We start from the raw sequence: 26341 nt of genomic DNA on the forward strand, positions 1-26341 counted from the left end.
CCACCACCATACTCTATCACGTCAGCTCCACTCCTCTGATGCTAACCTTTTGTCCCATCCACTCAGATCTCGATGAACTAGTTATTTAACTTGAAAATCTTTAATGATGTAAATTTGCTAATTGTTGAGAACGAAATTACATCACAACGGTCAATGGAAACCAGAATCATTAACCCAACTTGTATGAATTTATTCACAGCAACTCATGTGAATCAGTAGTGTGTATGGTCAGTAGGACCCTGGTACCTAATAGCAGCCAGGATACTGTTGGCCATGCCATGGAGGTCTGTGTGACCCTCTAAGGATATGACTTCCCAGACTATCACTCATCCACAGCCAAACCGGTCATGCTGGATCAATCAATACAATTTTATTTATATAGCCCATATTCACAAATCACAATTTGTCTCATAGGGCTTTAACATGGTGTGATGTCCTCTGCCCTTAACCCTCAACAAGAGTAAGGAAAAACTACTAAAAACCCTTTTAACACGGTAAAAAGAACATAGGAACCTCAGAGAGAGCCACATGTCAGGGATCCCTCTACCAGGACAGACAGAAGTGCAATAGATGTCAAGTGTACTATATATCAAGCAGTCCTGCCGCAATCATAGTCTATGGTCAGCTGCCAGCAAGATCATGGATGATGTTACAGGGAGCATAACGTTCAGCACGGCGTCTCCAGACTCACACCAGTTTGAACCTGCTCTCCTCTGGGAAGAGAACGGAGCGCCTATGGCAGATCTGGCAATCCTGGTGATCTCGAATAATAAATGAGCTGCACAGTGCTGGACTGAGAGCACGGGTCCCCCTAGAGGACGTTGGACCCTCATGCCACCCTCCTGGAGTCTGTTTCTGACCGTTGGTCAGATACATGCACACCAGTAGCCTGCTTTGGGCAATCCTTCACCTATTCCTCCTGGGTACAGAATCCAGTTTCAGCTGTGTAGTAGTGTAGTCAAGGACCCCTATAAAACACTATTTTTTTTAACTTAAAATGAAACTTACATTTTACTCCAACGAACAGTTCTCTTGCTTTTACTCCAAATACTTCCTTATTCAAAAAGAAATGTTTTCCACTTCCATCAAGGAAGAGACAGACAAAGCTTTAGTTATGCAATCACGTGATGCATCCTTGGAACAAGAACCTGTCCGATTTGAACCTTGGTGTTGTGTGATGCACAGTTCAGGAGGACTCAAAATCCAGGAGCCAGATTTAAATAACAAAAAGTGTCCTACAGGTACTACAGAAACTCTTAATTAGTAGGAAACACGAGGAACAAGGTGACAGGATGACAAGACAAACTGACTAACAGAGACTTAAATACTCAAAGGAGGCAGGGATGATTAAGGTCAGGTGATGGACAGAATACAGCTACAGCCTTCTTTGCCAGAAGTTTGTCATATTTTCTTGGCTGCCAGTTCATTAATGTTTATAGTTAGGCTCTGTGCTGTGGAAACTCTCAATGGAGTGAAGGTGTGCATCAGTGAGATGACTCCTGTGTGTGTGTATGTGTGTGTGTGTGTGTGTGTGTATGTGTGTGTGTGACTTCATCACAGAGAAACGCTGCTAATACAGGTCTGCAGTGTTGTGCAAGTTCAAGATTCAAGATTCTTATTATCAAATGCACAACAATAACATTAAGCAGTCGCTGGCAGTGAAATGCTTGAGTCACAGACTCTCTTCTAGCAATGCTTAATTAATTACAACCTATAAAATAAAATAGAAATAGTATAAAATAGAATAAAGTAGAATATCAAAATTTTAAATAGAAAATTATATATATATAAATATATATACACAGCTGAAGAGAAAATAAAACAACAATAGTGCAATTATGTGCAAATATGCAAATATGTCACGGTGCTGGTTTGGTGAAATTATTGCAGTTCAGAGGAGTTTAAAAGTCTTAAAGCCTGGGGGATGAAACTGTCTCTGAGCCTGGTGGTGCGGGCCCGGATGCTGCGGTACCGTCGGCCAGACGGCAGCAGGCAAAAATGTTTATGGCTGGGGTGAAAGGGGTCTTTAATAATCCGGCTGCTCTTCTTCCTGCACCGCTGGGTGTAGAGGTCCTCTATGGATGGTAGCGCCATCCTGGTGATGTGCTGGGCGGATTTCACCACCCTCTGTAGAGCCTTACGGCTCAGGGCGGTGCAGCTGCCATACCAGGCGGTGATGCAGCCAGTCAGGATGCTCTCTATTGTGCATCTGTAGAAATTGCAGAGAATCCTGGAGTACATATGGAGCCTCCGCAGCCTGCGGAGGAAGAAGAGCCGCTGTCTGGCTGTCTTCCTGATGGAGTCTGTGTGATGGGTCCAGGTCAGGTCATCAGTGATGTGGACCCCGAGGAACTTGAAGCTGCTGACTCGCTCCAGCGTGGTCCCATTGATGGAGAGGGGGGCGCGTTCCACTCCTTGTCTCTTCCTGTAGTCCACGATCAGCTCCTTCGTTTTGCTGACGTTGAGATGGAGGTTGTTGTCCTGGCACCAAGATGTCAGGGCTCTGACTTCCTCTCTGTAGGCCTTCTCATCTTCGCCGGTGATTAGGCCTATGACAGTGGTGTCATCAGTAAACTTGACGATGGTGTTGGAGCTGTGGGTGGCCACGCAGTCATGCGTTAACAGGGAGTACAGGAGAGGATTGATAAACGTTATTTTTCATGAAGTTTAAATGCAGTCTCATAAACTCTCAAGCGAATCAAACAAACACTAAGTTACTTTATGTGCTGATCCGGTCCTGATAAGTAGTGATGAGTGTTTATTTTACAAATAAGTTTAATGAGTTTCATTTTCACCAAGACAAACAAAAGGTATCGACATAACCTGGAAAGCAATTGTAACAAAAACCAGACCACAGACAATAAAAATGTGCAAAAAACAATTATAAAATGAACTAGGGCTACATTGTAGCACTAACGCCCCCGAGCACAGGCGATTTCCAGACTGTTTTGCTGTCTGTGAAGAGAGAGCGATCGATGACCAGGCACATGCTCCATGTTGCATGCAATTTGCGCTCTGCGGCAAGGATAAACACTTCACTTCCTGTAGCCAGCAGCTGGCACTGTGATTTTAAGTCAGGATTTCTGTGTAGATGTCATCAGGTCGCAAGTCTTGTCTTACATGTCTAGTTTGGACTCAGTTGGACCAAATATGTCTGAGATACAGAAGCTCGTGTTTTGATGGTGTGTTATCAAACTTTGACGCTAGGCCACGGTCACAACGTGTGATGAAATCAAATATAAACAGTGAGTTTATATCTCCATCTTGTTTAGGTGACATTGCCAGAAGTTGAAGTTGATCTGATGAAAGGCCTACGACAAGTTCAGAGTAAAATTTTAGAAAATGGCTAAAATGGCTAAAATGGCCACCAAATCCAAAATGGTGGGCTTCCTGTTTGTTCTAGCATATCTTTCCAAGAGACTTATTTCTTTGTAATGTAAAGACACACAGGTCCCTATCGATTTTTGTGGATGTCGGCCAATCGTAGTGCCGGGGCGCTAGTCAGTTATTTTGCCCCGCCAATTCCTTAAAACCATCTGATGTCTGCAGGGGGGGGGGATGGGGGGGGGGGGGGTTGCTACACACAAGTAGTTTGAGGGAGATGGACCCATGAACACGGAAGTTACAGCAATTTCGTATGTTATGGCGAGCTGATGAACTTTGATGTCACGCCATTAATAATCTGCATGATGAAAAGTCACAGTAATTGTATGCCTACATTATCAATGTCTTGAGACCCATTTGATACAGTTTGACATGGTTGGTCAAAGTGGATGAGGAGGAATACTTCAAAGCGTAACATGCTCGTAAAAGCAAGACATTTCCTGTTGCCACCAGGGGCGCTGTGATTTTAAATCACGATTTGTGTATAGATGTCTTCAAGTCGCGACTCTTGTCTTACATGTCTAGTTTGGACTCGATTGGACTGTAAAGCCCTCAAAAAGCCAATTCATTTAATCAGAGAAAAATAATAATAATAATCATTTCAATTTCAATAGGGCCTCCCACCGGTTCAGTGCTCGGGCCCTAATAAATAAAAACATCACAAATCATATAGACATTATATAAATAATATTCCTTTCACGTGGTCTGATCCCTTCTTAAAAATATATATTTGGGACATGTTACCAATGGCGCATTGTCACAAGTCAATGTAGACATCTTTCTCATATATGAATAGTTAGATTATTCTAAATTCCCCTCAACCACCAGTATTCCCCCACATCATTTTGCTCATCAAAGTCCAAGAATGGTCCCCAAACCTCTATGAAGTATCATGTTGTGGCCGTCAACCATGCCACGGGGCTCTCACCACAGCAGCCAGAGACAAACCATTCAGGTTTATAACATGCTTTTATTCCCATTTAAAGGGGACATATAATAAAAATTACACTTTTGTAGTGCTTCTACACGTTAATTTGGGTATCTGGCATGTCTACCATCCCAAAAACCACTTGTTGTGGTTCCTCTATGTCAGAAATGATATGCTAGAGTGCGTTGAATGGGATAACGACCGAAAAGTACGTAATTTTCCAACCATGCCCATGTAGGGAGTCTCGCTACATGGCCTTGGACCACCCCCCACCATCATCTCACCGGCTCTGTCCGCCTAGCGTTAGCTCGCTGCTGCTACCCGTCAGACATCTAAGAGGCCGCATAAACATGCCGATCGTCAGAGACCCCCGGGACACCTCTAAACATTGACTCAACAGTGTGGAAGGATGCTGAGCCAGCTCCAGCTCCCACTTCTCCCACTGCGGTGCTGCGCTGGGGAGCTGGGGCGCTGGGGCTCTCACAACCAGGCTTCGGCCCACCTGACTCTGGTTCAAAACTAAATGGTTGCAAGATTGTATCTTCGTCTCCAGTAGCCATATTTCTACAGAGGTAATGGATAGCTAAATATCCGGGCGCTTGTATCTCGTGAAGGAGGGAGGAGGGGTGAGGCGGGGCACTCAAAACAGGTCAATCTGAGGAGGGCTGTTTTAGACAGGGTGAAAAGGGTGCTGTTTTAAACGGGACATATTATGAATATTCCACTTTTGTAGTGCTTCTACACGTTAATTTGGGTTTCTGGCATGTCTACCGTCCCAAAAACTCTGGAAAAAAACAACTCCCGCGATTTGTTTTGGTTCCTCTATGTCAGAAACGATACACTAGAGTGCGTCGAATGGGATTACGACCGAAATACGTCATAGTTACACCATGCCCATGTAGGGAGTCTCGCTAAATGTCTGACGCTGCTACCCGTCAGACATTTAAGTGGCCGCATAAACAAGGGACCCCCGGGACACCTCTAAACGTTGACTCAACATAGTGTGAGGATGCTGCTGCTGCGCCAGCTCAAGCTCCCACTGCTACCACTGCGGGGCTGCGCTGAGGAGCTGGGGCTCTCGCAGCCAGGCTTCGGCCCTTGACTCTGGTTCAAAACGAAATGGTTGCAAGATTGTATCTTCGTCTCCAGTAGCCATATTTCTATAGAGGTAATGGATAGCTAAAAATCTGGGTGCTTGTATCTCGTGAAGGAGGGGGGGCGGAGCACTCAAAACAGGTCAATCTGAGGAGGGCTGTTTTAGACAGGGTAAAAAGGGTGCTGTTTTAAATGATCCTTGTGGTATTTTGACCAAAATATGTTAGACATTTCATTAAGACCCCAAGGAACCATATCAACTGTGGTAAAACGGGCATACAATGGGTCCTTCAACCCACGTCAACAAACATAAAGGGAACTTAACTTAAAGGGGTCCAGAAGTTTCTGCTGGACATCTAAGCTTTGAAACTCAGTGTCTCAGTCCTCTGTGCATCTCTGTGACTGTCTCAGTGTTCCGTGTTTCTCTTAGTGTTCTCATTCGCTGCCTTTTAAACGTGAGGAGCAATCAGCTAACAGCTCTCACCTGTGCTGATTGACTCTCTGTGATGCAGGTGAAGGTGCTCTCCCAGCCTACTCCCCACCACCACCTTCCCACCCACAGAGGTTCTCCGGTGGTCGAGCAGGTGGGCTAAGCCGCACGTGCGCCCAGGCAACAGGAAAAGGGGCTGCAAGGGCTTCAGGCGTTGGCCTCTCCGCCGACGAGGGACCAGGAACAGGGGCTGCAGCCATCGGCCTCACCACAGGCGAGGGACAAGGATGTTGGTACTGTTGATGTGAATAAAGATCTTACTGTATCTATGCTTACCCTTAGCGGTCAGTTTTGAATATGACAAAATGGTCTGCTTTGTCCCCAGGAATACATTAAACTGTGGTTGCCAGTGTCACTAACTTCACATTTTGATCATGCTGACAGTCCTGCATTGAAATAGTCTCAAAGATGTACATATTCATATTTTACAAGAATAAAAAGTTCAAAGTTCAAAAATGGCGCCGTACTAACGGGTGCCTGTCGTAGCAGCTCCTGGTACTACTGTCGGTTTTTTGTGTTTTTATAACGTTTGCGATTTGTTTTTTATATTTATTTTTGCACTGCTCTGTGCATCTTCGTCCCGCACAATGACGAGATGCTTTTGAAATTTATTGGACACTTTTTATAACTTTTAACCGCACTTCGGTCTCTTCGGATCACTGGGAGAATGCCTGCAACACACGGCGGCATTGTTTACATCCGCGACCAGCTGATCGCCCTGAGGCACACTACCCTCTTGGCCGGAGAGAGACCCACCATCCCGGAGGAACTAAAGAGGAGACGGCGGGGCTGCAGAGCGGGGCTTAAACGGAGGATGGAGAAGAGGAAGTTTAAGCCCTTCATCCCTGCAGTAATCACTGGAAACGTGAGGTCGCTGGCAAATAAAGTGGACGAACTGGAAGCGCTCATCAGGACACAGAGGGAGTACAGGGAGTCCAGCATTGTGTGTCTCACGGAAACGTGGTTGCACGAGCAGATACCGGACTCCAACGTCACCATTCCCGGCTTCCAGACGGTTCGAGCCGACAGAGACACCATCGCGACCGGCAAGAAGAAAGGAGGGGGACTCGCCGTGCTCGTGAACAACAGGTGGTGTCACCCCGGGCACGTCACCGTTAAACAGCGTGTCTGCAGCCCGGACATCGAGCTCGTCGCCGTCGGACTTCGTCCATATTATTTGCCGAGGGAGTTTACCAGTGTTTTCGCCATCAATGTTTACATTCCTCCATCTGGGAATGCAGAAGCAGCGTGTGACGTCATCCACACTGTGACTGCAGGATTACAGACACAACACCCCGGTGCCTTCATCATCATCACAGGTGACTTTAATCATGCTTCCCTCTCATCCACACTCCCAACCTTCTTCCAGTTTGTAAAATGTGCCACCCGGGAAAATAAGACTTTGGACCTGCTGTATGCAAATGTTAAGGATGCATACAGCTCCACTGCCCTGCCACCACTGGGCAGGTCAGACCACAACCTAGTCCTGCTCTCACCATCATACAAGCCTGTGATTCAGCAGCACCCAGTCACAGTGAGGACAGTGAGGAAATGGTCTCATGAGGCCATGGAAACACTGCGTGGAGCGCTGGAGGCCACAGACTGGGATGCTCTGTATGAGCCACATGGTGAGGACATTGATGGCCTGACTGACTGTGTCTCTGAGTACATTGGGTTCTGCATCGATAACACCATCCCCACTAAAGAGATCCGCTGTTACCCAAATAACAAGCCGTGGGTTACAAGCGACCTGAAGGCCCTTCTCAACGAGAAGAAGAGGGCCTTTAGATCACGGGACAGAGCAGAACTCAAACGGGTTCAAAGGGAGCTCAAGCGCAGCATCAGGGAGAGCAAGGACAACTTCAGAAAAAAACTGGAGCACAAACTGGAGGAAAACAACACCAGGGACGTCTGGAGTGGTATGAAGGAGATCACTGGTTTCAAGAGGAGAGAAGGGGGAGCAGCTGGGGATGAACGACGTGCGAACGAGCTGAACACGTTCTTCAATAGGTTCAACCCCAACCCCCCCACCCCCAGCGGACCCTCCGCTGACTCTACGACTGCCTCTACTGCGTCTCTGAGCAACATTGTATTGTATCGCCAAATACTTATATTGATACCCGTACTATATATCATATATTATATCATACTCTTTGTATATTCTTTGTATATATAAGTCTATATACACATATTTTATTTATACATGTGTACATGTTATTATTATTATATTTTACTATTATTATTATTATTATATATACTGTTGCTGCTATTATTACTATATACTGCTATTATATTGGTATAATTACTATCATATATAAATATATATTATATACTATATATACTGTACTATCTTTTATATACTGTCTAACAATAACATTACCATCCTATCATCAGTACTATTACCATCATCTGCCACTGCACCTTATCTACCTATTTTATCTTGTGTTTCTGTTTTTATTCTTTCTACCGCAATATTTTATATTTTATATTTTATATTTTATAGTTTATATTTTATATTTTATATTTTATATTTTATTCTATTGTATTGTATTTTATTGTATTCAAATGTACCGGCTGCTATGACGACTTAATTTCCCCTCGGGGATGAATAAAGTAATCTATCTATCTATCTATCTATCTATCTAAACAAGTGAACAGTAAAAAAAAGGATGTCTTCCCCTTTTCCTGATAGACCTTGTCATCTGACGTGTGTTGATAAGAGTGTATCTTATAAATCAGTCAGCCAACTCTCAATTCATTACATCTGGAGGTTGAGCTGGAGATTAATTATCATCATTAAAAATGTATATTAATTCCTTGCCATCACCTCTTGGTCAGACAGATGATAATCAGCCACCAACCCCAACATGCCTTTATATTAACTTTTCAATCAAAACATTGTTAAAGTTGAAACAAAGTGATTTAATAATAAGTACCCAGTCAAGAAGTAATTGCGATTCAGTCTTTTTTCAGACTCATGCTCAGAGCATCATGAATGAAGTGAGTTCAGTCTATTCTCTGACATATCACTAAACCACGCAGAGAAAATCAGAGCTAAAGGTTATCAGCTATCAAAAACATTTCAACCCTGACTCTGCTTTCAGGGTAAAAATGTATTCTCAACATAAAAAGTTAAACTGTTAACTGCAATCATGACATCCTTAGTAATATTCACACCACCTCTAACTCTAACAGCGTGAAGAGGTATGTTCGTTGTTCAGACCCAAAGAAGTGTTTGTAGTTTAAGACAAACAGACATGGCATAAAATAATGTATCGGTATCTAGTATTGGATCTAATGTTTGTAATTCTGACTATACGGAATAATTGCAGATTTTTTTGTTAGGCTGAGAAATAATTATCTTAATCTCATAGTTGTGGTTGAAAAAAAGCAGTTGTGCCTCTTGACCTGCATTCCAGATAATGCAAAGTAGGGATATGATATGGGCCTATGGTTATTGATTACGTATGTGTCTGGAGGGGACAGCACTTTTTAAGGCATGCAGGAACAAACCTGACAGAAGAGATGTGTTGACAATTTCTCATATAGAATTTGTTTTTGAAGATGTTGCTGTTCATGGACTATTAAGGCAGAAGGTTGTCCAATTCCACCAAGACTTTTTTTCTGTTGTGAGAATTTACATTTCTGCAAGATGTTTTGGGTGTAGTATCAATGATGTTTGTAATTTTAGAATTAATATGATCCACAAGCTCATTGACTGAGATACAAGAGGGCAGGCGTGGAAGATAAAGCCATAATATATATTTAAATTATGTTTTCATAATTTGCACTGTTTTGTGAGTGAGATAGTGTTCTCCAACAAAGTACAGGAATAAACAGAGAGAGCAACAACAGTCACCACAGCTTTAGAAATGTTTTGACCCTTGGCGATGATTAAGTCCCTAATGCAGTGTCAACACAGAGTTTTGTGGTGTATGATCTAACACAGGGGTTCTCAAACTTTTGCAAGCTGGGCCCCCCCAAAGCTGGTTAGGGGTAGTTGGGGCCCCCCCGCCCCTCCCCCTCCTCAACTACACCAAAATATGTAGATAGATAGATAGCTTGGAGACAGAGCTATGCTTGGAGATGGTGGATTGTTGTTGCTGGAGGCCATCACGTTTACCTTTTAAAGAAGACCACAGGCTTCTCTTTCAAGTCGGGTTGTTTGGTGTTGAGGTGCCTTTTTAATTTGCATGGCTTCATGCTTTCATTTGCCAACTCCTCGGCACACAAAACACACTGAGGACATTGCTCAGTCGTGCCAGTGATGGTGAAACCAATGTGTGTGATGTTAATAAAGTTCTAATTGCAACATCGTGGTCTTGGTGAGTGTGTTTGTATGTGTGGCTGTGAGCGACTTGCACACGAATAATAAATAAGCCTGTGCTAGGCAATGGTTCCTAACAAAACGAACAGTACACAATGTAGACAGGGACAGCACAGAATAGTATTCAAGTGCTGGTGTTTTATTTGTTGCAAAACGGTGGATGATTGAAGATGTAAAGCTTTCTAAAAAAACTGTGGAGCAAATTACTCCTTAGATTAGGCTACGAATAGGCCTGCTGCAAGTGCAAGAAGGTATTACTAAGGAGGAGTGAGTCTTTAAAAAGACTGTTTATAAAGCAATGAATATCTGAATTATAGAGGAAACAAGACCAATCACACAAACTCTGCAGGCTCGTCTCAGTGAGGGTGATATACTCGGAAGCGTATGTGCAACTCGCGTTCAAATGATAACACTCCTCTTTTGATTGGTGGATCAGGAACGAAACAATATTTGATTTGTTTGTGTCAGTCCAGCCCCTAGCATTTCGCCACTGAGGGAGCTTTCTCTAACCAGTGACAGTTTGTGTGTCGTTTAACGGTTAGATCAGAACCACTGATCTAACAGTTAAAAAAATGTTGGGGGAAGTGCATCTGGAAAGTTACACGAACCAAGGTCTGCTATAACATCTAAATATGCTGCTGAGACTCCTTCAGAGAGGTACAATAAGAGTAAACAAAAGGTACTGAGCATAATTGCTACATGGTTTATTTTAGAACGAGTTATGATAATTAATCTCTTCAGTGTATGCCCTGAGGATTTTCCCGTCATCATCGATACCATCTGATACCAGAGGCCTTTCCAAATAGAACCAGTTCCAGTCATTGCATGGTTGTTTGTTTTGTTATTAATGTTGAACATAAATCGCGCTAGACATTCAGATGGACACAAATTTCTTGAATTAGTAGATGGCCTCATGTAGTACACATACCTGTTTGGTATGTTCCATTTGCTTGTCTTTTGTAAGTCCTCAGGAGCATTAATTTGCTTTATTATTATTCACGTGTGTGGCTTATATATAAATTTGAATGAATTAGTTAACTGGTGTTATTTTTTCATACTTTGCATATTGGCTATTTCAGAGGTCTGATAAGCAATCTACACAATCTCAAGATCCGAGTTCAAAACTCAATTCAAATCTCTGTAATTTAGCTTGATATTAAGTATTGCTGCAATAAAACAAATGTGCTTTTACTTTGAAAATAAATTGTTACGAAATAGCTGATTCTATGAATGTTGTTGCTATAAGGGAAATTAGCTCCAATAATGTGTGTCAGTGTACCAGTTCGATATTGTTGAATAAAAATGTACATTATTTGATGCAGGCTGGCAGTTGACGAACACCGTGTAGTTTATACAGTTGTTTATCTGTTAATACGTTTATATAATAGTATTGTATATTAATTATGTACTCATGCAATACGTTTGTTTTATTAATTTGATTAGTTTCGCGTTTACTGTACATTCTGAAGCTTCCATCCTCCAAGTCCCATAATGCCTGGCTTGGCAGAGGGAACTCGCGGATGTGGGAATGGCCGAAATCGTGTCACGTGACACATGTGGCGTCTCCCTACCGCTCTGCCGCTGTTTGGCTTGACATCCTGTTGTTTTGTGTCCCGCAGGCTACATTTAGTGCTGAGTCTCCAACAGGAACACACTCGCTGTTGCTCTGCTACACTAACACCACGGTACGTTCTCACACACACACGCACACACACACGCACGCATACAAGCTGTGTTGGCTGTGATAACACATGGCTGTGTAAAACACAACGTACTAACAACGATAGTATTCCCGAGCGGTTACATTCGATGACCTGGGAGCAGAGGACAGACACTCGCAAACTACTAAAATTCAATCTATCTCGGTAAGTTTGAAGCTTTTTTCCACTAACCTGTATATATTACAGCCAAGTCGAAACGAGTGAAGATTCAATATTTAAAGTTTAAAAGTCATGGGGCACACCCACATTTTGGTTTTAAGATGCTTTACAGTTGGTACGTTGAAATATCCTTTGTAAATAAGAACATCCTTTCACGACTACAACGCCATAAATGGTACAATGGAGATAGATAACAGTAAAATGTAGCTGAGATAATACCAATATTAAAGATATTAAATCAAGTTATCTGATCAAAAATATTTCTAACCCTAACCCTATATATATAATATCTTTCTCATAATCTTAACAAATAATATTCAATTTAATATTTATTTTGCCACTGTCATGTAGGTATATATCGCCATTCCCATCTTGAAGAACATATTGTAAATATAACGTGATAACATCTGTGGAGCTTCTGTTATTAATCTGTTTAAGATTCCTGATTTCATAGTTATATGCCTTATAGTTTCATAGACAAATGGTCACCCAAAAGATATAATACATCAGAAAAAAAGAAGAAATTGAAATCTAAACTGTAAAATATTTATAAAAACACAACAAAAATATGACCCATAAGAACACCATGGGAATGTCTAGGAATTGGTAGCATTAAAAAATGTGGTAGATAAAGTAAAAGAAGTTAAGCATCTTCCTCTTTGTCCAGGTTTTTAAAGCTGCTTAGTGGCCTTATTGCAAATTCTACACTTCAGGAGGTTGGCAGATTCAAGATATGTGCTGTCTTGGACCCTTTGTCAACTGATCTGTATGCTTCTTAGTCTTTTGTGAGGAGGACAGAAATCCAAATGGTACTTAGCTGGTTGAAAGAGAAGAACGATTTACAGGCTGTCAATCTCTATATTACATGTAGGTGTTCGCATCCTATTGGATAATTAATCCTAAAGTAAGCATTCCTAGGTGTGCCCTCACATCTTGCCACTGGTGAAATACGCAAAAGAGTTGAAGATGGTGAAGTGGAAGTTGGTTTCTCTCTTTCATAATCATCTGAGTAATATATGAAAGTCCCTGACTTTAGACATGTACATGGTTGGCCCTTTATCTATAACCTGACCTTGGGTACTGTTTGGAGAGAGAAGGGAATATCTGTGGAATTTAGACAGCCACTATTGTCCTGTACAGATATAATGTTCCTTACAATATACAGAATATATAGTGGCACATACAGTAGCTTGTTAGGATGTTAAAAAATTCCTTATCACTGATGACTTGTTGAAATTTGCTGTTGTTGATGACAGGTTGATGAGTGTAGGTGACCCCCACAGCCCCTGCAAAGGTCTACTGCTAGTTATATGTATAATTTATTCTGTGTATTTGATAGTAATTCCAACTAACAAAGGCACAGGTCACAGGAGCAGTTTTTCGGACACAAACAGAGAATGTCTACATATTAGTGTCCAGGCTTTCTCCAGAGTTTGTTTTTCACATATGAACAACACAGGAGATTCTATGGTCAGACTCATTCATGACAACAAATAAATCTCCAGAGTACTCAAGGTTGAGGTGTGGCAGGAAGTAACCTTTACATACTGCTGCAAAGATCACATGTTCTTGTTTACAGCACATCAACACAATCTTCAGCCCTTATCACCAAAGGTTCCGGAATCTCATCCTTATGTGCAAAGTTGACATTTTTATCTGTCTTCTATGTGTACGGCACCTCTATTTTTTTTATAACGTGATATTTGTATACTTTTAGTTTTTTACTTCATCAACGTGCCTACTCATTTGCAGTGAATACACTGGAGGATCTCCTGCTGTTCTCTCACATGGCCTCACTCAAACATTATCCAGAGTTTTTAGTAGGGGGCTGGCAGGAGAAACAACAAATGTGTCGGCACCAACTGGGTTGGCCATTTGCGTGCTCAAATACATCCCCGGATAATTATGGTAGATTATCTGGAGTTCAGTGAATGTCTGAAAGCACATTCAATGTTGAGCCTCTTTTACACACAGATCCTGCATGTCATAATACAACCTTTGCTTGTTTACACTGAACTGAACAATGCTGACTTAATGTGCAATACTCTATTGCCCTTTTGGAAAGTCACCACCCCATTTCTGCCTGAACCTCGTTTGATAAATTGGATATAACATATCCTTGAACATAACACCGCTGGAGAGGAAACCTTGGGAAATATAAAGGATAATTTAATGAGAGGAGAAAAAGTCAGCTTTTTTAGACAAATGTTAAAACCTGCTCTTCAGATCACATATTTATCTCCTCTTTCTTTTTCCCCCCTCCTCCCCAGATCTATTATGAATATATTCCTGGAAACAATCCAGGTCCTCCTGCTGTCATTGTGGTACAATGTGGAATCCTTCATCCATCTCTTTGTGCCCCGGAAGAGAAAGAACATAGCTGGTGAGGTGGTACTGCTTACGGGGGCAGGTAGCGGGATTGGTCGCCTCATGGCTCAGGAGTTTGCGGCCCTTGGCACTGTGCTGGTTTTGTGGGACATTAACCAGGATGGGATGAAGGAAACTGCAAGACTGGCTAAAGAGAGTGGAGCCAGCAGAGTACACTACTACCTGTGTGACTGTAGTGACAGGAACGAAGTTTACAGAGTGGCTGACCAGGTAAGCTTACTTAAAGAACTACCAAACTATTAACCACTGCACTTTTCACCATACTTGGATGACTTTACTCAGCTAGCTGCATCGGCTCATAACTTTTAGCTGCTGTTGCCAGCTGGCCTAATCAAGTTTGGCCAAATGTGTCCTAAGCCACATAGAAGGACCACAGGCTCAGTGGAAGTTATTTGACCCACCACAGTTTCTCAAATAATTAGGGCCGGAGCACCTCTGGTGGGAGGCCCTATTGAAATTGTAGGGATTATTCTGAGCGTAGTGAATTTTGCAGTAAATTAGAAATTGGTGAAAATCGACGTATTCTGGAGTATTTGGAAATGGGAACGGCAAAATAGCTCAACAGCGCCACCTAAGGAAAAGCCCCTCATTTAGCATTAAGTGATCCTCACGAAAATGAGGACAGTTGTGTATCATGACCAGATGCACGACGCATGCAACGCAGAGACGAGCGCTTGGTCATCGAACGCTCTCTCTTCATTGACCACAACAGACTTAAAATCGCCTGTGCTCGGGCCCGTTAGTGCTACAACGTAGCCCTAGTCTTCAATTGTTTTACTCTTCTCAATGGTCATATGTTGATTGGTTTTAGGCCACCACCCTTTTTTTTTCATATTGGTGAAATCTTAAACCATAGCAGAAATGCATTTAGTACATTGATTGACTGAGCCCCTCCTGACTCCTCTCTCTCTTTATCTCCAGCTTTTGCTGACACAGACACATGCTCACACATAGACAACTGACACATCTGTATACTTTGAGAATGGAATTGACGTGACGTATGTAATTATTTCCATATAGAGCAGGGAAGTGAGATGTAATCACAAATGGAAACAGAGGATGCAGTCAGGACACATTTTATTGCCTGGTAGGAACAGACAACCCTAGATCTGTCCATTTGTAATCTGATCTCTCAGGATGTTTGTTAACAGGTCTAAACAGGGTCTGTGTCATTTACTGGCCAGATAATTTATTTAATGCTAAAATCTTTTGGTTGAATGACGTCAATATTGTTGATTACATTAATACAATTTGCTGTAAATTAGACTTTATTTCAAAAAGTGTTTTATCTCTAAACGTGCTCTGTATTAGTATAGAAGCGATCTACACAACAGAACTGGTAGCTCTCTACCACTCTCTGAGAGTGGGGGAGGTGCGTAGAAGCAGCTATTTATGGCTTGCATTGCTATCTCTCTTTCTCTCTCTCACTCTATGATTGTTTATTTGCATGAAGTTGATATCAAAAGTTTTATTTAAAATCATGAAACACAAACAGACTGAGAAACTGATGTTTGTCTGATTAGGGCACCCTGCATTCTGAATTGTTTTGGTTGGGCTGTCACAATGTGTGGGGCAGGGTAAGGGTTAACACTTTAAAACTGCAGCTTCATGAATATGTAAAGTCATACAACATTGATTCTCAACTGTTGGGCCAAAAAACGTTTGAAAAAAACACTGCAAACAAGTCTGCGACCCAAAAGTGGGTGAGGAATGCAAAAACACGACCGCCATTAAACAAAAACTTTTCGCAAAGGGCAGAGCTTAACAGGACATCGCCCACAACTCATTTGTTCCAATCATCTTCAAACTAAGGTGATATGTGTGTATCCTGTTACGAAAAAAGGTGTGCTAAAATCTCCCAAAATCTATGGCTGCTAAACTCCTGAACCAAATTTCACCAAATTTGGTAGGAATGCTAGGGGAGCTACTACGTACTAAAAGTTGAAGTTCGGAATTGACAAGTGGGCTCGGCCTACCAAACATTTGCAAATTTTCGCAGGATTTCAAGCTTTGTAGTTCTAACATAACTTGACGTGGCTTTAACTCTAATCCAGCCACAATTTGTTCGGCGGGGGGCTTTTTCTCATTATCATTGGCTGTTTTTGCGTTTCTGCTAAATATATTTGTTTGGGTAGTCCGCTTCATGTTTGAATATCATTAAAAGGCCGAATTAAGTTGTGTTTCTCAATGAGTGTGGATAATCATGAGGTCAGAAGAAGTGAATATGTATACGGTAGGGATGGGCATTCGATTAAATTGTCTTAATTGGTCGTCGGGAGAATTAACGATCGATTCTTGATTAATCATTAATATTTTTATATTCACTATTTATAGGTTATATTAAAATGAAGTGAAAATAGAAAAACACAGCGTGTTTCTTCATTGAGATCTTTATGACAAGATGAACAACTCTTGTGGCAGTTAAACGGAATCCATTCACTGGTTACACTTGAAAATATGCGCTGCTGTACTCTTAAGCCCCGATGAGAGAGCAGCTAGCCGACGGATAGAGCAGCAACTAGCTGCTGAGAGCTAGCTGGATTTGACGGTCCTCGACCTCTCAGTCTGGTTGTTGTCACCTCCTCACTCCTGGAACCCCTCACCCAGACCCAGGTCTATCCGGGTTCCCTTCCCCGTGGACTGAGGGTCCGTGTGCGGACATGAAGCCGAGCAGCGGAGGCTAGCTCCGGGCTTCTTCCTCCAGCTGTTAGCATCCTCACTGTGCTACGTTCCAGGCAACTCGGATATTCCGACATCCTGCCACATAATGAAATCCAGTTTTTTCGGCGATGAAAAAATAATGTCATCAACGAAATTCTTAATGATCAGTAATCGATCGTCGATTAATTATGCCCATCCCTAGTATACAGCACATTGTTGGATTATTAAGCTTTTCCAAACTACCTTTGATAGACAATTTCCAGCTTGTCCTACACATATTTCAGTGAGAAACAGTAGCTCGCAGATGTGATGATGACATGAGTCTATTCTGTTCGCTCCACAGGCAGAGAAATTACCAATATTTGTCCAAAACATTGATTGTCAGCACAGATTGTACTTCAAAGCACATTACCATGCACACATTGTCATGCTGTTTGTCTGCTAAGATCACTGCTGCCTTGACTGTGGTTATTGCTTGAAACAGTGGTGTGTGGCAATCCCACTTTCTGCTTCTCTATCAGCTGTTACTGATTAATCTAATAGCATGTCAAACACAGAATGTTTAATAATCAGCCTGAAACACATGGTAAAAGTGGAACTGTCTGACCTTAAAACAGATGCCTACTCCTGCAGTGTCAGTAACCATCCACAGACTTTATAAAATACAAAGCTGTGACCAGATTGTCTAAGTTTATAGCTTAGATTTTACTCTGCTCTAACAGTTTACTGAGCTAATTCAATTTATCATAACTAACCCAAGCTTTAACTGTGCTCCACGCAGGTAAAGCGAGAAGTGGGTGATGTCAGCATTCTGGTGAATAACGCTGGCATCGTGACAGGAAAGAAGTTCATGGATGCTCCAGATTCCCTGATTGAGAAGACAGTGGAGGTCAACACAATGGCTCACTTCTGGGTCAGTATAACAGTAGGGAGAACTGTTAGCTTGAACATCACTTTCCCTATTGTCTGCTTAGCTTTTTGTATTGAGCTTTTTTTCAAGAGTTGTTGGATCAAAAGTTTTTTCATGGAGACATTACTCTATTGTTGCTTAAATGTAACATTTTCTCTTCATTGAACATTTCTATCTATTTTTTGGTGAAAGTATTTTGCATAGAGGCTCAAGTGCAGCATTGAAATAAGATGTTGACATCATTATGAAGCCAAACAAATTCATACTACTTTTGTAACCGATATGATTAGACACACAATCTTACCTTTTATATTAACATATCATTCATAACCATATGTTTAAATTATATTATGATGATGTCATGAAATGGAATTATCACGATATAAAAAAGTTTGTTTGTCATTTAATCTATCTTTTCACTTTCTTTTACATCGCCAGATAAAATGTTTTTCAACATTTATTTATTTCTCAGAGATTACCTAATAGATCTCGATTTTTAGAGGGGTTTGATATTTATGAGTGTACACAATGGTGAAGTTCTTCAAAAATATGGATCTATTAAATACATATTTGGCTTTATACGGGGAGTGGGTCTTGGTGGAGTTATGCACTCTCTGATTGCCCAGTTATAGCTAATCAAAACAACCTCTGTATGTTCTTTAAGTATATTTAAATTATGCATTTAGAAGGTCAGTTGTCCTGAGTTGATGCATAGAATAAAATCCCTGCCTATATTCTGTTTGGTGGTTTATCTGTTGTCTGTTTCTCTGCTCAGACATACAAGGCCTTCCTTCCTGCTATGATTGCCAACAATCACGGACATCTTGTCAGCATTGCCAGTTCTGCTGGGCTCGTAGGCGTCAATGGATTGGCAGGTGTGTATTTTTTCTGTTTTCATTCATATGCTTACATTTTTAGGAGAGTGCCATGAGTTAAACCCCCTTTATGCAACTGTTTTACATTATAAGAGCCAAGATTAGAACCAGTAGCGCATATGTTATTTTAGCAATATTCAGCACCAGAAGAAGATGAGAGGCTGCACCTGAGGATTTACCGTACTGCTTTGCTAATGCAAATTATTTATGTAACGTATGATTAGTCCACAAGAGTGGGATGGACGGGCAACTTGTAATATAAGACCTTTGGCCACTGGCAGTTGATGGCATGCAGGGATAAAAATCTGAAAAAGAACTAAAGGAATACACATATCTCTGAATAAAAAATATGTGTCTGGGTATAGAATCTCCTGCGCATTGTTCAGGTGTGAAGTCCAAAAATGGACTTCAGTTCCAGACAGTGGATGCCCTTCGTGAAGCCATCTTCAACACTTGGCGCAACATTCGCACTAGCCTTTTGGAAACACTTGCATCAAGCATGCCAAAACGAATTTTTGAAGTGATCAACAATAATGTTGGAGCTACTCATTACTGAGTCAGTTTTTGACACTTTAATTTCTGTTTTAGGAGTTTTTTTTAGTTTTTTTAACTGTGGTCTTAAACTTTTGATCAGCTGATGAACAGCCTATTTCAGTTAAATTGTTGTTTTCAATAAATTGCCTGCTCACAACTTTTGGGCTCTTGTTCCCATTTCTTCTTTTTGCATTTTGAAACTCTACTTAGAACCTTCCTAAGATTCAACAGTTCAAAATGCAAATTCATGCAATTTTTTAACTGGTCTTAAGATTTTGTTCAGGAGTGTATGAAGGACTTCCTACTAGGGCTGCTCGATTATGGAAAAAATCATAATCACAATTATTTTGGACAATATTGAAATCACGATTAATCGTGATTTCACTAAGTGTCACTCACCTCCGGTTCAGGTAAACACCGATGACGGCTGCGTCTCTTATTCCTCCGTGAAACCAGGATATCGGTGCCCGGTAATTCAAACCCTTAATGAAGGCAACCCTAACACTTTGTAACTGAGAACTTTGAAATTTTTCCTCTCATTATTAAATGTCCCCATCTGCCCCCCTCACAAGCACAGACAGAGAGAGAAAGAGAGGGGTGGGGGATGGCTATGAGGACAATCATCATTTACCCCTGATTCCTACATTGGATTACATACAACAGCACACGGAGAATTGCGGGCTGTCCGGCGCGGAGAACTGCGGGTCCGGTGTGAACAGCCAGGCGGGTGCGTGCTTGAGAATGGGCGGCGCGGCCGCTACATAGTGTGATGCTGTTCCTCGTCGGATCCTCGAATCCGAAGTGTTCCCATACAAAATAACTTTTTCTACCCTTTTTGTCGATCAAACAGGGCTGCCCTCCCTCTGCCATCTTCCACTCGCGCTGTTTTTTTTAAATACCGCCGGTCACCGCACATACAACTCGCCTCCTTCACTTTACGGCTGCTTAGGTTTATTGAGCAGCCCTACACCTACCCATCTGAGGTCCTTTGAGCCGCTGCAGTTTTATTTTGAATTGAATATATGTGAAGTGAGATTCGATCACAAGTGGTCAGTAGAGACATATTCAGGACAACTTTTAATACCAGGTGTTAACACACATACTTTACACTGGCCACTTGTGATAGGATCTCTCAGGACCGATGTTAGTGGGCCAGTGTCAGTAAGGGATTCAGCCACTGTTGATCAGTGTACATAACAGAACTGTTATCTGTCTAAATTAGTGGGATAAAGCTTACGGTTTGAAACTGCTTTTGAACTTTAGCCTTTTCTTCATACTGGGTGTGAAGGGAAGTCGTCCAAATCCTGCCCTTCCCACTGCACAGATACCTGCACATTCTATACTTAATACTTTCAGATACCGTGATACCATGACAGCTATGGGACACAATTGGTTGTCAGATTTGACATGATTTTTCAATCTTCTCCTTTCAAAAATATTTTAATTTGGTATCGCATTGCTTAATGCTTTATAAATTTGTCAGTCTACAGCTTCCAATTATTTTTATTACCGAGTAATTAGGGGAGTAGGGCTGTGATAGAAGAGATGACCAAAAACCATATGGTACCTCTGGCTAGGCTCCAGTGGAGCTGCAAGAACTTTCCAGAAGGACAATTATGACTAGCACTTTACTGTTCTGGGTGTGTTGGCAGAGTTGGTGGAATTGCCTCCTCAGTGAAAGACACATGAAAGCAGCTAAAGAACTCAGATTGTGAGAAACACGGTTCTCTAGTCTCATGAAAACAAGGTTGAACCCTTTAGCCTGAAGCTGGAGGAAACAACGCACCACTCATTACCTGACCAATACCATCCCAGCATTGAGGCCTGTTGGTGGCTTATAAAGCCGTGGGGTGGCTTTTAGTGTCGGCGCAAGGGATACTGGTCTGGGTTTAGGAGAAGCTGAACTGAGCAAAGTACAGAGAGATTCTTAATGGAAAACTTATCAAGAGCAGTCAGGACCTCAGACTGGGCCAAAGGTGAAAAACTTATCCAGAGCAGTCAGGACCCCAGACTGGGCCAAAGGTGAAATACTTATCCAGAGCAGTCAGGACCTCAGACTTGGTTCACATCTTAACAGGATAAAGACTCAAAGCACCGTGCCAAGATAATGCAGGAGTGGCTCAGGAACAATGCTGTAAATATCCTTCAGTATGCCCATCAACGGTGCCCTAGATTGTTTTTCTTTTATGCAGACTTTCCTGTTAGGTTACTCAACCTGCTTATAGTTGAGTAAGGTCATAGACACCTTTGCAGGAACTCCATATGTTAACCAGGATCTAAATAAAATTCCAGAGAAATCTATTTACTCTGAAAAAAAATCTTCTTTCTTTGGGTGTGGGACTTGCAGCACTGAAGATGCCTGATTGGTGGAGTACACTTGGTTAAAGGTCCAGTGTTTAAGATTTAGGTGAAAGGGATCTATTGGCAGAAATTGAATATAAAATAATCCTAGAGATGTTTTTACTAGTGTGTACTAAATTGTACGAATTGTTGTTTTCTTTGGGGCCCTATATTTACATCGGTAGCAGGTCCTCTCTACGGAGGCCGCCGTATTTTTTACAGTTGTTCAAAGTGGACCAACTAAACACCTTTTACGTTTTTTGACAACTAGAGGTTTCTACAGGTTCTCTTTCCTGTTTGGGAGGGGAAGGTGAGGGGTATTCAGCTGCAACATGCAACTTCAACTAGATTCTACCCACTGAGCCTTTAATAGTGCCCGTCTCTTTTCCAGTCTTAAATCAATAATTCAATCTGCTAAACAGTAATTCACGATCAATGGCGACATAATTTGAATCTATTCCATAGAGGTTGCTCTTACACATTAAAGTAAAGCCCTTTTTTTAAATTAATGTTTAACACAAAAGGGATTTAAATTTGAAACAGTCACAAGTTTGAATGAACCATATAACTTAAATTAGTTAAATGGGTGAAGATCAAAATAAGCCCCAGAGATTTTAGAAATAATAGCCTGTTGGCTTGTTCAGCTGAGGTAAATAAAGGCCCTGGCCATACTTCAATACCTCCCCAGCCCCCACGTCCTTCCTTTCACCTCACCCCCTACCCCCACCTCAATGCCTATCTTTAATAATTGATTCACATATTCCACATAACTGCTAATATGCATAAAAGAGTATTACAAGTGAACACTTATGACCTCATACACATGCACAATAGAGCACATGTGAAAAGCCATTTCTGTTTAGAAACAACAGTTCTAACTTTGATTGTTGTCTAGCTAATTGTTAATTTAAACCTTCTGTGATGAGTTTTTCTTCTGTACTTAGAACAGGCTTAGAACATCTTTTAAATTGTAATTGACTTGCCCAAGCTAGATTGTAATACTTTATACCTAAAAGTTGATTGTACAGCAAATCGTCACCAAACCTTATCAACACACATCAAATTTTGCTTTTATCCCAATTTAAATTTGGGATAAGGTTAGGGTTAGGGTTAATTTTTTAATTTTTCATCTTTCCAACTTGGTTGAACATTGTCTTGAGAAAAACTTGCAAGCAGCATTAGGCATCATGCATATGGGATGGTTTTCAATGGGTAGCTCAAGAGATCATTACTGAGTTGCCCTCTCACCAATATTTGTCACAAAGATTACAGTATCTTATCAGCTGTAAGCTTGTACAGGTCAGATGCTACAACAGCTGTGGCTGTTTTACAAAATCATAAATGTAAGTTATCATTACTGCTATGTGGTGGGGAAAAATGTGGTAGGTATTCATATTGAATTGAGGTACATGTGAGTGTCTCATCAATGTATTCTAGTCTAAAAAAAAAAAATCAAATAAGCAAAGCAATTAATAATTTCCTGTCCTGAGCATTTGATAAGAGCATAACTGACCTTGTCACTTGCTTCCTTCTTTCCCTGTCACACCTCTGCAAGCAGACTATTGTGCCAGTAAGTTTGCAGCAGTAGGTTTTGCAGAGTCCGTGGGTCTGGAGCTGCTGGCGACTGGGAAGGATGGCATCAAGACCACCATTGTTTGTCCATACTTCATCAACACTGGGATGTTTGATGGATGTCAAACCAAGTAGGTCTTTCTATGTGACTTTTTTGTCTTTAATTTAGGGCTGTCAAAATTAACAGGTTAACATAGGATGATTAATTTGCAGAATGACCGGCTACATGTACTCATACCCGCCCCCACTCACTCGCTCAGAACGACACACGCAGTGAGATCAGAGCTTGTTCACTTAAAGCAACTGGTCAGTGACTTTGTAGAAGAACAGTGAAGTACAGAGTTTCTCTGGTCACAGCTGCTCAGTGATCAGAGCTGAAGCTGCAGTTGGTTTGTACCGAGCTGGAGTTTCTGTATCTTCCTCCACTCTGCTCTCACTTGAACTAATAAACACTAATAACTAGATATCAGGACCTGATCAGTACATGAAGTAACATAGTTATTTTAGATTTGCTCCAGAGTTTATGAGGCTGCATTTAAACATCATGAAAATGACTCGTAAACATTTTGTGCCAAGTACAACACGAAACCTGGCGCTCACAGTCAGGACTGAGTATTAAAGTGAGCGGAGCGATAATCGGATATGATCCTACACAATGAATTCATAACGGGGAAGCTTTGGCTGAGAGGTAGAGCGGCCGTCCTCCAACCTGTAGGTCAGCAGTTCGATCCCCAGTATTTCCCATCTGCTTGCCGAAGTGTCCTTGGGTAAGAAGCTGAATTGCCCCTCATAGAACACAAGAAGTGCTGCTAATAGATGCGCTGTATGAATTTGTGTGTGTAAAGCTACTGTGTAAAGTGCTCTTTCATCAAGACTAGTAAGGCGCTATATAAATACAAAACCATTTACCATAACCAAACACATGACCCTAAATAATCCCAATAAAAAATCAACTATGAATGTTCATTTTCATCTCGTTTTTTCATCCAGTTCACACTGAAATGTACCTAACCCTATCCAAAGATTAATAAATGAAATTGCAATATCTAAATGTCCTAACTAACAGGAGAAAATGTGGTGAAAATAAACTAGCAGTTCACTCTTATTATCTGACAAATAATACATCTAAAGCTTGCTGGTTCACTTAACCAAGGAGATTATGTTGCAGTTTGAGAGAGTAGGAGGACGTGAGAACCCTTGCAGCTCCACCGTGCTGTAATGGAACATTTAATTACATTTCACAGCAAAGACAATTATCAATTCTGGTTCATACAATTCTACCTAGCTGCGGCTAGGGGCCAGAGCACCCTGTCACTTAGTCAGACTTGGGTCAATGGCACAGAACAATGGAATCACATTTGATTTATACTAAATAAGCCCCTCCTTTCACAGAGGTAGAATGTTTATCCAATCAGCTCTCTGCGTGTTGTCTTCAGGCTTAGATTTGGTCACCTCCAATCTGAATGAGGACCCCTTCGAAAGTCTCACTACACATTTACATCAGGCTCTGCTTAGACTCAGTGAACCCCCGTCTCTGCTGGATGACCCATGAAAGACTAGGTGTGAATACCTTTTGTCTCAATAGAGGCACAGAGGAATCTCCAATGAATACACATCTGAGTCTGCCAAGCTGACCCCCACATGTTTTCAGTCTTAAACACACAGGAACACATCAGAATAATATTTCCATCTATAACTGTCATTCCTTGCATGAAACATATCTAAATATAAAATCTCCCATCACAGTGCCATCTTTAGTCTTCTGATATGGAATGGTTGTCAAATCAGCTGCGAGGCCCCTTTTGAAGTCCACCAATCACAGCCTCATTCTGGCGTAGACATGTTTGCATTCATTACACTCAACATGCAGGCCAATGAGAGAAAAAAACCCATTGTGTGTGTGTGTATATAAATATATACAGTGCATCCGGAATTTATTCACAGCGCTTCACTTTTTCCACGTTTTGTTATGTTACAGCCTTATTCCAAAATGGATTCAATTCACTTTTTTCTCAAAATTATACACACAATACTTCATAATGACACAGTGAAAACAGTTTGTTTTAAAATGTTTGCAAATTTAGTAAAAACAAAAAAATAACATGTACATATGTATTCACATCCTTTGCTCAATACTTTGTTGAAGCACCTTTGGCAGCAATTACAGCCTCAAGTATTTTTGAGTTTGATGCTACAAGCCTGGCACAGCCATTTCCAGATCTCCCCAGAGATGTTCAATCGGGTTCAAGTCTGGGCTCTGGCTGGGCCACTCAATGACAGAGTTGTCCCGAAGCCACTCCTTTGTTATCTTGGCTGTGTGCTTAGGATTGTTGTCCTGTTGGAAGATGAACCTTCACCCCAGTCTGAGGTCCAGAGCGCTCTGGAGCAGGTTTTCATCAAGGATGTCTCTGTATATTGCTGCATTCATTTTTCCATCGACCCTGACTAGTCTCCAAGTTCCTGCTGCTGAAAAAATTATGCTTCCACCACCATCCATCACTGTAGTGATGGCATTGGCCAGGTGATGAGCGGTGCCTGGTTTCTGCCAGTCATGACGCTTGGCATTCAGGCCAAAGAGTTTAATCTTTCTTTCATCAGACCAGATCATTTTTGTTTCTCATGGTCTGAGAGGTGCCTTTTGGCAAACTCCAGGTGGGCTGTCATGTGCCTTTTACTGGGGTGTGTCTTCCGTCTTGCCACTCTACCATACAGGCCTGATTGGTGGAGTGTTGCAGAGATGGTTGTCCTTCTGGAATGTTCTCCTCTCTTCAAAGTGCAATGCTGGAGCTCTGTCAGAGTGACCATCAGGTTCTTGGTCACCTTCCTGGATAAGGCCCTTCTCCCCTGATCACTCACTTTGGCCAGCTCTAGGAAGAGTCCTGGTGGTTCCAAACTTCTTCCATTTACGGATGATCAGAATCAGAATTAATTTATAGTATATTTTCACATTTAGGAAA

At 41.6% G+C, this 26341-nt stretch overlaps 1 protein-coding gene across 4 annotated transcripts in view; it reads left to right on the forward strand.

The window, feature by feature from the left end:
* The first annotated feature begins 11763 nt into the window (after positions 1-11763).
* LOC128453986 (epidermal retinol dehydrogenase 2) overlaps positions 11764-26341 on the forward strand; it is a 59102-nt gene continuing 44524 nt past the window's right edge. For 3 of the 4 annotated variants that reach the window (XM_053437107.1, XM_053437105.1, XM_053437106.1), the window contains exons 1-5: positions 11764-11909; positions 14375-14702; positions 17935-18066; positions 18839-18938; positions 23371-23515. In XM_053437107.1, coding sequence (XP_053293082.1) covers positions 11779-11909; positions 14375-14702; positions 17935-18066; positions 18839-18938; positions 23371-23515 — 836 coding nt within the window. In that variant the 5' untranslated portion in view covers positions 11764-11778. The other variant, XM_053437108.1, reaches the window with a different exon arrangement.

This window comes from Pleuronectes platessa, chromosome 13, assembly GCF_947347685.1.
Source record: "Pleuronectes platessa chromosome 13, fPlePla1.1, whole genome shotgun sequence".
Taxonomy (NCBI): Eukaryota; Metazoa; Chordata; class Actinopteri; order Pleuronectiformes; family Pleuronectidae; genus Pleuronectes; species Pleuronectes platessa.